Source organism: Limanda limanda, chromosome 15 (assembly GCF_963576545.1).
Source record: "Limanda limanda chromosome 15, fLimLim1.1, whole genome shotgun sequence".
NCBI classification, from domain to species: Eukaryota; Metazoa; Chordata; class Actinopteri; order Pleuronectiformes; family Pleuronectidae; genus Limanda; species Limanda limanda.
In genome coordinates, this window is record NC_083650.1 from 16,975,653 (window position 1) to 16,989,526 (window position 13,874).

The 13,874-nt window shown below is 42.7% G+C and overlaps 1 protein-coding gene across 3 annotated transcripts in view; it reads left to right on the forward strand.

Annotated features, from left to right (window-relative positions):
- macrod2 (mono-ADP ribosylhydrolase 2) overlaps nt 1-13,874 on the forward strand; it is a 423,714-nt gene that overhangs the window by 293,245 nt on the left and 116,595 nt on the right. For all 3 annotated transcript variants that reach the window (XM_061086919.1, XM_061086920.1, XM_061086921.1), the window contains one exon: nt 1,204-1,325. In XM_061086919.1, coding sequence (XP_060942902.1) covers nt 1,204-1,325 — 122 coding nt within the window. The remainder of the gene's footprint in view (nt 1-1,203; nt 1,326-13,874) is intronic.

Consider the following 13,874-nt stretch of genomic DNA (forward strand, 5'->3'; position numbering starts at 1 on the left):
TTGATGTTAAAGCGGAGTCGTGATATAGTTTACATTTATTATTACCGTGGGAATGTGAGGCTAAGTGTTTTATATTAAAAGTAAAAGCGAGGTTAGATGTAAGAAAACACACGAGGGTTACTGCATTTTAAATCACAGGCTGTTGTGTTGTCCCCGGGTGCCCTCACCTGAACCAGGTCTGAATCCTCGGCTCTCATACGTCAACAAGCTTTAATATTTCACTGGACAGAAATGCAGACTTGAAGCATTAAATTACAAATGTGTTAGTCATAGTTGATCTATATTTAATGGGCCATGAATTGAGATTTACCAGTAACCACTGCTGAATCGAGTAAGAGAGTGTTTTTACGGCCTCTGAAAAAGACTGCTTTGGGAAAAAAAACAGAAAAACATTCATCAATCACTGCTTCATGAATTATTGTTCACGATATCAGGATATTACACTCAAGCCTTAATAACCTGTTTGATGAATGAACAGGCAAACATGATAATGAAAAAACACACACACGAGAAGTTACTTTTTTAGCGTGTCACTGAGATCCTTGTGGTAAGTTTGCCTCAATGCAACACACGTGATGAGCCGCTCTCCAATGCTCTGTGGGTGAGGCAGACCCGGTTGCATATTGACTTTGACCCGTCCCGTCCAACATTGAGAAGGGCCAAGGGCAGTCGGGCCGAAAAGCAGAAGATTTCTGTTTCTGTCAAGTCACTGCTTACATTCCCTTATTTTCCTGTCATCACTCCTATGATTTAATTAAGATGCTGCATTCCTCAGTCCGGCCAGGCCAGACAAGGAGACCAGTGATTGACAGGTGAAGACATTACTATGCGAAGGGGAAGAGAGTACAGGGAGAGATATGAATATTTGAATAGATGGCATAAAAGAATCTTGTAATTGATTTTCTATCTAAACTGCTGTTTCATTTACTGAATAAATCCATTCATTTCGGGCTACTGGGCTGTTATTGCTGTCCCCATTGTCTCATTGTGACGAGCAACTTTATCATATTTTGTGTTTGATGATGATTTTGCAGATTGTAGAAACTTTGGCTCCAGTGCTCCGCGGCATGGCAGGCAGCTAAAATGTTCTACAGCTTTGTTCTTATAAATCCTGACACTATTAAAAATACTGCCAACTTATTTAACCTTGCTGGAAGTAGGCTGTGCTGAACGGAGCTTTGTGTGTTTGTCCCCTTCTGACAGATGTGATCCACACTGTGGGCCCAGTGGCCAGAGGTCATGTGGGCCCAACCGAGACCAATGACCTCACCTCCTGCTACCAGAACTCCCTCGGGCTGATGAAGGAGCACGGCCTGAGAACCGTGGTGAGTACAATAAACGCCACCAAACTCGCACTCATCTGCGGAGGAAGGTTTCTCTCTCATGAGCAGCTTGAAAGAAATAAATTATATGTGCTCTTGTGTTTTGGTGCGACAGTGAGTAAGCCTTCAGTGAGGAGAGCTACGTTTGAAATTGTTGTAGGAAATTGGGAAAAGGTACAAGAACAAAAGGATTTAGCATCTTTCATTTTAGATACAGTTTTGAAAAGCCTTAATCTTCTTTATTTAAACAACAACAACAGAGAAGACAACAGAATGGTAACGTGCCATGTTTGGCTTCTTCATGTAGACTTCTCTGTTTTGTGTTATTAAATGTAAGGGGGGTCTTTGTATCCGACTCCACATCTTGGCTCGCTGACAGTTTTCTTCTGTTGTTGCTGGGGAAAACATTTTTAGGTAAAAAAAGAAGCTGTGATCTGTTTTGTTACTTTTTTTAAGTTAAATGTCCAACACCGAAAAGCATGTGTGCCTTACTTTCATCTTAAAAACACTGGAAGAGCTCAAGGTTTAGTGAACAGGGCTGAATCGTGAGAGAATGAGATGAGACAATAACCACAGGCTCCACAGCTGGCAGCAGCCGATCATTCACACTCTGTCCCAGCCTCAAGTCTGGACCTTATGCTTCAGTCTGCTTCACATGATATATGGATCGGCCCTGCCAGCAGAGGGTAAACAAATCAGTATCACACCAAATAGCCACAAATCACATTTTCTGCACCAACCTATACTGTCCTGCAGCCTCATCAGAAGCCAATCAATGCAAGTACGAGAGGAAACGTAGATAAGCACCAGCTTCATTAAAGATGACACATTCCTGCGCCGATGATGACTTTTTGTGAGGGCAACACACTCCTCTGGGTAGCAATTAAATGGATTCTGAAGCCAAATGACTTAAGTAGTTCTTGTAAGTGTTTTGAAGTCATATGAAAATCAGCAGCATGCCTGCTGATCTTTAAACTTCCCTAATAACAGTTGAATCTATTAAGATATGATGATTACATTTGAATGTCATTTGCACAACAGAATAATAAGCTGGTGGGTTTGAGGCTTCATGGGCAGAGGGAACACCAGAAAGCACCGTGCCCCTCAGGCCTCGGTGAAGGCGCACACCACCAGCTCGCCCTGATCCTTGCTTTGTGTCTGGCACATTACAAAGATTTATTTAGTTTAGGCCTATCTCGTGATTTATTTATCCAATAGTCCATATATTTATGAGAAACAGAGTTTCTGTTTTCACTGGGAGCAGGCCGGATCCTGTCTAATGTATTTATACAGCTGCTCTGTGTTGAGAAGGCCTTCAGTGAAAACAGTGGTGTTCTGTGATTGACTGGCCTTGTAGGATGAGCCCGGTCATTACATGATGTTATAGCGACAGTTCTGTCTCTTCCTGCTGCAAGGACAACGCAAGCGAAAGCAAAAGGGAAGCAGCAGTTTCTTTCCTTCTCCTAGCACGGATGTGGCCTTTATTTATGTAACTTTGCCTTGATATTTGAGTGGGTTGTAGAGAAGCTCTGAGGGTTATCTGGTCCTAATGCTTTGTTAAAGGACAGACTTGCAGTCCCTTGGTGCAGAGCACATAGAGTCAACATGCCGGGGTTAGCACCAATCTAATTTTGACTCATCTGAAAGGACTCCACTCTGAGCTTTGCTGTGTTGGAGAAACAACAGATCCCACAGAAGACGGGCACCCCGCCAAGTGGGGCTACAAAGTGGGCAAATGCCAGGGGGGCTACATTAAGGAATCCTAGACAGCCGGCTCCCTAATGGGGATTCCAGGGCATTATAAAGGAGTAGGAGTCAAAACAAAGACTAATACAAAATAAACTTGAGCATGAGAGATTAAAAAGAACTTGAGCTGGGTAGTTAATCCCTGGTTCTGAGAGCTCAAAGCCGCCCTTTAGGGCAGGAAACAGAGCAGCGGCCACAGTCCCAATCTTCTTCTGACTGCAGCATGTCAAGACAGCGAGTTTTCAGCTCTGAAATGCATTTCCTTAACTTTAGGGCAGCTCAGTGTGCAGGACTGAACATTTACTGTTATCCCCAGAAGTCAGAAATTCGATAGAAGAGCTTTTCCTGTCCCTAAGTGATGGTATGCTGATTTACAGCTCTACTGGGACAGAACTTGGGAAGATGGAAAATGTTACTTTTAGACAACCTGAGGCCATTCCTGGCTCGGTTAAGGGGATGCTTCTGAGTTTCTGTGTTACATCCTAACCATTACCATAAAATAACTCATTTGGAAATAACAACTTGAATGAATAGCCATAAGTCTTTAAAGTCATAAAATCTTCCTTGTGAGGCAGCTGAGACAGCGGATCATGAGGGCACGGGATTACAATCTTGTTTCTTTGCTTTAGTCTTCGGAAATAATTGAGTTTATTTGCAAAAGTTATGTAAACAAGCCCAGGCGAGAATTTTTTTTTTTATTGATGTATTTTTTCTAGAGATAATAGCCTACTTCAGATTGCATTAAAGGCTGCATTAAAAAACAACTATCAACACTAAATTGTAGACGTGTATTTTTTTTCCGGTCTGAAGTTGTTAAACTCATGCTGGATACTTTGCCAAGTCCCTATCGGCTGAAATGTCAAGGTAAATGTGCTCAAATTGTTTATATGACAACCCCCTGGCCCCGCAGGGCAAACTGCAAGTATACGATGCAGTTCTGAGCCTGACTGAGGGATGGCCTTCAGATGAAAAATGACGATCAACCTGAGCCAAGAAACCTGCCGTTTAACCCGCTCACTGAAGTTGAGATCAATCTGGAACAGCCCAGGCTGTAACACCCTCACTCTGTCTCCGTCGCTGGATAAATATCAGATGGCCGGATGGCCTATTGAGCTGTGTTTTCCGAATCATTTGGCTGCAGTTAGTGCGTACTGGAAAGTGATAGTGTGCATTTGTGCCCACGTGCATACATACTCTATGTCTTTCCATGTGTGTCTTCCTTGGGAATATGTGATTGTGTCCGTGTTGGTGCAATGTTCTTTGCTCATTTCTTCTCCGCCTAGAGGTCTCTTATGCTTCAGTGCTTTATTTTTTTTTTTGCTTTTTTGCTGCGGTTGAGAGAGCAGCAGGCTGTCACAGCTCCCTGGGCTCTGACTGACCACAGCCCACAACCAGAATGCCAGCATCGCCGGTTGGGCCTTGCAACATCACACAGGGGAGCCGTGGGAGCTGTGCAGCCTGTGAGTGGAGCTGCAGCTCTGGCCTGATGAGCAGCACATTGTCAAACAGCCCCCTCCTCTGCTCACTGCTTGTTACACTACAGTGTGGCGTCTGCTTCCGAGGGGAGGCTCAGGTGAGGGGCCCAAAGAAAAGTAAATAGAGGCAGAAATATGGATTTTTGATGGATTGATTGTCGAGAGGAATGTGATAATAACATTGCCTTGCGGGTCGATACGAGTGAGGATGCTTCAGCAGGCTATTTGCTGGAGCCGGGACATGTTAAATAGGTCTCATTATGTTTGCTGTGATATATGGAGCATGCCATGTTATTACATTCTATCTGGAAACAGCAGAGCTTGTTGGGGGAAACTGCTGCTCAGCATCAGCACAAGATTACACTGACAGAGTTTTCACAAGACAACACACAACAGAAGATTGTTGTGTGTTTATTTGTGTGTTAAGGTTTGTACGATGGAAATTCACCACTGACTTAGACCTGCCAATCACATTATCTGGTCACTGAAATAATAAATAAATATATATATACATATTCTTGTTTTTATCAAGCAGTGAAATACAAATTATCCCCCTGTGTGTATATGTGTTTTACCAATGCACTCCTTGGTATGTGTGTGTGCACTGTATTTGTGTACAGTCAGACCCTGGGGGACCTTCTCTCCAAAGAGCTGAAAACTATACAGTACATGGGACTGAGGAGACTGTTAATGCAGGTCCCCTGTCTTGGTTAGTCATGGAAGGCTGCTCAGATTCTTCCCTGGAAGCCAGTACAGCATCTGTCAGGCAGAATCCCACAGACTCCATGTGTGGATGGGGGACGCCACCATCTGGAAACCATTCAGCCTTAGACCCTGTTTCATTTTAGAGACCATATTAAACAACCCTTAGACTGTGAACTTTGGAATAATAGAAAACCCATGTTTACCCAAAACATCATTATTGTTTAATTTAATTTGGCCTGTCTTTCGAGTCTTTGGGGAGGAAACTGTTGAGACAAAATAACAAGGATCTTAGTCTCGAGGGGAAGTGACATCCACACACAATGAGCGTTTGAGTTGTTGACTAATGATCTTGTGGGCAACCGAGCCTCATTTTTGCTCCTAATTTGACGCTGACAGGCCACAATTTGATGTTTTCAGAGAGTATCTGTCATAAAGCTTTTCCTGGCAGTGTGCAGTGGGCTGGCAGCTGTCATTATGGACAGTGACGGGGTGGCAGACTGCGTTTAGTGGCCTCCTCTCTGACTCCCAGGCAGCCCTGGAAGTGTTTTGTAGTCATAACATGCTGGCTTTGAGGAGATCCAACAGGGAAGCCACAAATTGCCCGTTGAGAAAAACGCTGAAAGCCAAGTGGATTGGAGATGAATGGTGTAGAATGATAGGATTAGCCACCCTTCTCTGTGGGCTCATTCCAAGGCTGCTAGGAGCATTACCTTCCCTCTGCCCGAGCCTGTTCCCAAAAAGCATTCCCACAAAAACAATATCTTACGGTGACACATCAGCATGCGAGCGCTGCTTGAAGTTGACAGCTGATAGTCCCTACACGATCGCCTGCTTGACTTGACAGGGACAGCAAGTGAAGAACAAACAATCACTGTATGAAAGAGATAAGTTCCCGTGCCCCCGAGGTGTCTTTGAGACAGACTACACACTGATGGTGCGGGCCGCCAAGTTGGCTTTAACCTCATCTTTCATTGTGTTTTGGCCGACCAGGTTTAAAAGCATCTCCTCTGTTCTCAGGAATAATATAAACTAAGCTGTAAATAACTTTTACGGTTCCACCTTTATTAATGTAGGTCGCTGGTGATATTTGAAAATGTGTTTTTTACTGCTGTATTTAAGTGCACTGGAGGATCTTTCTCATTATTTATGTTGCCAAATACTACCGTATCAAACTTAATGACTTTGTACCCCACCCTCTTCCATTTTGGCTTGCGGACTCCCTGAGTGATAAATTAATTTTCATTTATGCACCAAATAGATTGTGTTCAAACTTTGCCTCTATCCGCTTCTCTCCCCCTTTTCTCGTAAATTATTGTCTGCGGTTGCGAGCGACTCCAGATTTAATTATATAATGGCTAAAAGAAGTATAGAGGCTTGATTGTGTGTGTACTTGGCTTCTGATCACAGCAAAGTAAACTGTGCCATTAATTGGGGTAAAGGGATGAGAGGTTCACGAAACATTTTTTTTTGTATCCCAGAGCATTAAATTTAGTTCATACTTTGAAATCCTTGTGATAGAAACAGAATCCGAGACAGTTTTTTCTTTATGACATAATTTGGTGAACTTACATTCACTGTCCTCTGCAATCGGGGGGAAAAGTGAAGGGAAAATGTGATTTGACTGATGTTCCCCGCAGACCATCCATATTTTAATACCATTTTTCACCAGCCTGTGCTCTTCTACCATATACCTTTGACTGCGGTGCTAAGCTGCATGCAGCTGTGCTTTATAAAGATAAAGCACCATATGTCTCAACGGAGTACAATGGCTAAATGCTGTGACAGAAAACTAAAACGTTTTTCGCTTCTGATGTCAGGTATAATATGTGTCTCTTTTGTCTCGCGTCTAAAAGTGGGAATATTTGCAATGCATTCTAATTCTTAAGATTGAGTTTATTCATAAATATGATGTTTAGCTCTGCAACATAATGCCTTTCTTCTGAGGTCTGGTCCCTTTAGTAAGATACAGGGCATTCGAGTGATCTAATCCAGAAGAATGATAATTCAATGTTTGATTTGAATTTCTCAGTTTACTGCCAAATCTCAACATCTTTATTTCAAGGCACTTTATATGCAAAATTGTTGAAAAACTCAACAGTTCCCACCAGGACCAAAACTCAGAAATTGCAGAGACAAAAATAATCCCTTTAAACAGGAAGAAACCTCAAACTCATTGTGGTCAAACATCTGCCTCGACCGGTTGGGGGGATCCCAGAAAAATGAGAGAGTAGAGAGGTTGGTTGAAAACGGAGAGGGAGAGGAGCAGGGGCGTCGTTAGGCCTGTTTTAGGGGGGCTGAAGCCCCCCTAAAATGTTGTTCAGCCCCCCCAAATAATTATTGGGATTAAAAAAATAAAAAATAAAAAATTTTTTTTTTTAAATTAAACTATTGTTTTACACATGGACAAGTTATTTATTACGCTAACATGCTATATATGTGAGTGCTTTTCTGGTTTGTATGTTTTCTCCCCCTTCAAATTACAATCCAATAGCCTCTCATCATACTTAACAATAAAAGAACGGGCACTAGGACCTTGGGGAGTCTGCATCGCTGCTGCGCTGGCTTTCTCACTCTGTCAAGTAACGTCTCTCATCAATACAGCAGGATTACAGCCAAGGAGTTTAGCTCATAGTAAATGATGCACGGACTGAAATTGTAAGTACAGGTAGTTACAGTATGTGGCTATCTGTAGTTGTTAACGATTGTTACCTGCTTAAATTTAGGTTTACTTGAGGCAAATGAAAGGGAATATTGTAATGAGCTATGTAAACACTAAGCTAGCTAGCTAGCTATTTTGTTTGCAAATTTGAAATGTAAGAAATAACTATCGACAGCTCTCTATTCTTTGCATTAATATCTATCTCTAGTATTTTAAAACAATAATATCAGTGCCTATAGAATGTTGATGTTTATAATCAGTTAATGCTATTTAAAACTAAATGTCATAGTGTCCCTCATAACGCTATTGTACCGGTATATCATCCAATTCATTGACCAGATGGATATAAGAAGATTCTTTAGCAGAGGTGACAGCTCCACCCTAGTCAAAACTAGTATATCCGTCTTTCCTTTACAAGCAGGAAAATGATTTCTCTCTATTTGAGAAAAGTTCATATTTGTGTTGTCAAATTTCACAATGACCCTGAAATTCTGTCTCTTCTGTTATCTTATACTGAATGAATGCAAGCAAAGATACAGAGAAAAATCACAGTCTTTCTGATTGAACCAATCTATGAACTGTCTAAAACAATGGATATCCGCAGCCCCAAATGAGCCCAAAAAAAATTGGTGCGCGCTGTGCGCGCAAACATTCAACATCCTTAGGGGCTAAGCCCCCCCTTTCTTTCAATCCTAGAAACGCCCCTGGAGAGGAGAGAGAGAGATACACAGGGAACAGTGATAATTATAGATGTAATGATACTAATACTAAAAGTACTGCTAATAATAATAATTACAAGAGAGAGAGAGAGAGAGAGAGAGAGAGAGAGAGAGAGAGAGAGAGAGAGAGAGAGAGAGAGAGAGAGAGAGAGAGAGAGAGAGAGAGAGAGAGAGAGAGAGAGAGAGAGAGAGAGAGAGAGAGAGAGAGAGAGAGAGAGAGAGAGAGAGAGAGAGAGAGAGAGAGAGAGAGAGAAAAGCACAAACTGTGGAAGGGAAATAACAAAAAGTTAGTGGGAAGCTCTCAGGTAGAACCGCAAAAATCTAGTACACTATGTTCCGTAGAGGATTTGACCTGAGGTCAGTCCAGAACCAGTGATTACCGGCAATATGTGATTATAACCCAGCCCTCCCTGTGGCCGGTTGTTGCTCATGGCCCACTTCCTCATACAGTACCTGCATGCATCGACAAAGGTTAATTAGACTGAAGCTTTCGAAAAGGTCATGCAGCCATTTAAATTACTCATTGCTATTTGTCTGATCCGAATCATTGGCAACGCTGGGCCAATTAGACCCAATTACACTGATAGTGGTTGTGGTGGTCTGCCACCTAGTCCAAGTTAATGACCAGTGGAGCCCCAATTACCCCAGCGCCCTGATTCAGGGGGAGGCATCCACAGCAGGAGGGGCTGGAGATGTGGGTTAAACTGGACCGTCCTGCCGCGCCACCTTCCCCTGACATTCCCCCCTCGCTGCCGAGAAGAATGCAGAACTTTATGTGGGGTGAAATATTAGGATATGTAAAATGTGACATTTCCACACACCTCGAGAGGGGTAATCACATTTGATGGGGGATTGAAGAGGTAATCTCCAGAGTGTCTGGGTGGAGTGGGCTGATGTGAGCATGCTAGCTGTTTGATTACAAGCACCGGAAGCTCGTAGCAATAATCAGAGACTAAACCGTGCGTTCCACAAAGAGCTACTGTCATATATTTGTTAGAGTAGATCATTTTGGTACGTGTTCACAACATAATGACAGGCTTACGTTTATGATACCTGCTTTCTGGACTCTCAGACATTCTCAGAGAGTCCTCCAGGTGTTTACTTTAGAAGTTCTCTCCCTTTTTGAAATGATCCTTGACTTTGGGAATGACCTCTGACTAGCTAATGGATGGGTGTAGAAGAAATGTTCTTGACAAATGTGTCTTCATGTTCGGACACAAAAAAATGTCTTTCTTTAGTCAGAAATCCTATGGGGGACGGCATTTACCTGAAGTCATGGGCGGAACCAATCTTTCTATATATACTGTGTTCGGACCCCTGGAAGTCAGACTTTCACTATTGGCTTGTGATATCTCCGGGTATACCATGGTATCCGTCCTGACCTGTGAAACTTCTGTGTAATAAACATTATTATACTTGTAAGTACTGGGTCCGCGTTCCTTTCCTTCACCATCAAACTTCTACAACCACATCAACCTCTCGGCTGACCAGAAATTTACTTCACTACTGCACCTAGATGTTCTGTGAGGGAAACGGCAGCGGTTTCGTTCTAGATTAATGTGCTCTGACAATAAAAAAAGGGCTCTTCAAATAATTTAAGCACCAAAGAACAGCCAAGCAGTATGAGACCTGGGCTCGACACGTCGGCCCTTTTTTTTCTCTGCTGCTGTACCTGGCAGGCCTGGAGACAGCCTCCTGAATTTCTATGAGGCTCACATCCCTCTGTGGTACCATCTGAGAATAGAAGCGACAGTCACACCCAACTGAGAGACTGTCAGAGGAAGTTGTTGATTAAACAGATGTCTTTCCTGCCATTCGCCACCAGACAAGTGCGCCGCAACAGCCATGCATTATTTAGACATACCTGAAGATTGTGGGCGAATCAGGAGAACAGAAGGAATTCCTGTCTCTCATCGTCTCTGCTTCGCAACAGGAACCAGGAAAGTGACTCATTTCTCCCCCCCCCCTGGTTCGACTAAGGGAGGGTGCGGTGGACAGGAGATAGGCTCGGGGGATCCACCCAAAAGGAAAATAATTGTTGTGACAATCACGTCTGATTACCAACATCTCCTTGAGATAAACGCCATCGTCGGAATGAGTCATTTGCAATAATGCTGATTTTCGAAGGAGGTCCTCTCGCCTGAGGGCGGCTACTTCTGAACAACACCGCTTCAAACGGGAGAGAAACTCAAGAGAAAGACAGCAACATGGAGTGTGGTGTCTTGTTTGCTTTGAAGCCTCCTCAGTTAAACCTGTACATACAAAACGTCAACAAAACATAACCTTGTCCTCGCAGTGTACCTGAGAGCTTGTTTTCGCTCTAGCATAGCCTCCCATCTCGTGGTGTTCCAGTCTGAAACACCAGCGTCATCAAACGTTTCCGGCACCACCTGAAAAAAAAAAACACGCTTCGGCTTTGATGGAAGGAGCCGAGCACGAGCGGAGGACTTGAAACACATTAGATGTGAAGCAGGCCTCTCTCATAGCTCGACGATTGCTCTCCAGCCGAGTAAATCTCAGCAATCTCCCAGATACTGTAACAGATTGCTGCTTATCGGCAGCGGACCTTCGCCGAATGAGTTCTTGTTTACATCATTATGGTTAATTACCATGCAGATTCAGTCCAGCCGACAGTGCTTGTGCCTTGTGTGTGTGTGTGTGTGTCAATGAAGCCAGACAGAGCTGTCACACTCTCAGTCATCTCATTACCATTGCAGCACCGTCCCCAGTGTAACAACTCGTGCTGCTCCGGTGTGTTTGGTCAATTCTCGTGATCCCTCAAAGTCTGTCTGTGCGTGGGACTAGTATATCCAAACAGTGGATGTGCCTGAAGTGCCAAGGAAACCCTTCGTGTTCCAGTCAGGTACAAATCATCCACTCGTCTTCTCTGTCCGACTGGTCCACAAATCTCAGTGACACATTTCGCTGCGATTGTGATTCGCCTGGCAACACTTTCAATTTACCTCTCGCAGATGGATATTTTAATTATTACAGAATGAATAGTAATGACAACTCTGCACATTCCGGTTAATGCAATTAAAGTTACAAGGCATGGCATTTAACATGAGAATAATTTAGTATCACGAGAGAAACATGCAGTTATGTTGAATATGGGAATTACAGTATTTGCACAAGTCTGGTATTTGCATCAGCAGCTCCACCACAGGTGTGAATCCTAGTTTTGCACTAGTGTTGAATCTGGTTCTTTGGCTTCACAGCTCCTTCCCCTTTTCAGTTGTCGCTTTTATGAACCCAGGTGTTTGAACCCAGTGTTGACCTTGCCAGGCCTCTGTCCATGAAACTGGATTTTTCCGGTCCATTGCAGGTTTCCATTTCAACAAGCTTGCACCCAATTATCCTTCAATCATAGTTCCCCGGTCTTACAGATGTGTTCGGTCGGAGTACAAGGTCTCTCCATCACACTTTGATACACAGGAGACATTGTCTCTCTGGCTGTACACATGAAATCCTTTGAAAGGAAGAAATCAGATGCCGGCTCAGGTTAAGATGAATGTCACCCCAACAGTTATTTATCGGGTTATTTGTAGCTTCTGGGATGAATAAACAGCAATTATGTTCATGTAAACAGAGTGGATGACATTAGCACCTCCAGAAATACAAATTAGAAAAATCTGTCACACTGTGAAAAGGTTTGCTCTCTCTTTAAAAATGTTGATCTTCTCTCCTCATGTTTTATTTAATAAAAGCTGCAGTCTCAATTATTTTAATAAAACCAATCATTGCAGTCATTGATTTTGATTGGCTGAGCCATGGTCAACTACTCTGTAAACACTCTTGTGACCTCATTACATCGTAATTACTGAACCTCTCATATAGTTTCAAAATGTCACATATTTGTTTTGACCGAGACAAGAGAGTGACAGGTTCAGCAGGAGGGAGAGAGGGGATAACAGTGGAGTGAAGGTCCAAGGCTCTGTTTGGTCACTGCAGTTTCACCTTGACTTGGGTTTGTCCGATTTAAAAGCTGAGCTACCAGGGCACCTCTGAAAGTAAGCTTTTTTTTTTTATCTGATATTTTGATAGTCCCGGTCACATATTTGCAAAGCATCCAGCACTGAGACAATCTACACTGCTCTCAAAATCAGCCCTGTGCAAACCGTGTGATGTTGGCCTATCGGAAAAGATGATGTGTTATCCGTGCTGCTGGCGCCACGCAATTAAAACGCACCTGTCCAGAGTCAAGCACTCCTGCAGGGGTTGACGTGCTAACATAATTGAATACTAATATTCTGACATTTGCACAAGTAATGGGGATATCCAGATAAATATTAAGTGTTGTCGAAAACTACGGTGCTTAGCAGAGGATTTATTATTGTTATTCTCACATTTTTGCAGTTTTTGCTGCCTGGAGTTTATACAATGAAACCTTGCCAGTTTCAAAGTAACTATGATTTTGGAAAATCTTAACACTTTTAAAATGGGTGTATATTAGAGCCTCTTCGGGCCTTATTACTTAAATAAAGTCCATTATTAATATAAAATGCTACATCTTTCCAGTAATAAGTATTTTTTGCCTTTACACATTTATAGAAAATATATTTTGCAGTCCTCCAACCTAAAGGACCCTGTTGGTTTCTTGTCCCTTCCGAAGATACATCCCATATGCAAATACCAGTGGCAGGCGTAATTTTTCAAATTATGAAGTAATTTAATTGACTCGTATTACCTTAAATATGATTTAATCTCCTATAACTGTATTTTGTTCTTACTCATTTTTACTCTCGCTTTACTTTCCTATTATGCTTCCTGACACATACACTAGCTTCTTGTCCCTGCTCGGAGATTTTTTACAGTTTTTCACTGCATGTTTTCCTCAGATTTTTCATAGCAAGCCTTTTCCTACACAAACACAAAGCACAAGGCTTCCCTGTGTTTTGTTAATGCATGGGTTCTTGTGTGTTTTACCAAAGAGAATGCATAAAGAAGAGCGCTGACAGGTATTCGGAGCCTTGGGAACGTTTGTTAGGATTTGTGTGGTGGTTCAGAAGTGCACCACTGCCTGTCTAAATCCAAGATATGTATGAATTCAGAGATTAATATTTACCACCATCCCCATCTGCTTGGTGCCATGTGTGATCGGCATTTTGAGGTCTGATGACAGTCAACTGGGAACAGTGAAAGCAGTGTGACTATACATGTACATATCGGGACAGTTGTGAGACTTAAAACATTAAGACTTAATGTGTATATGCAAACTATTGCAAATGTACACTCCGCTCCTTACACC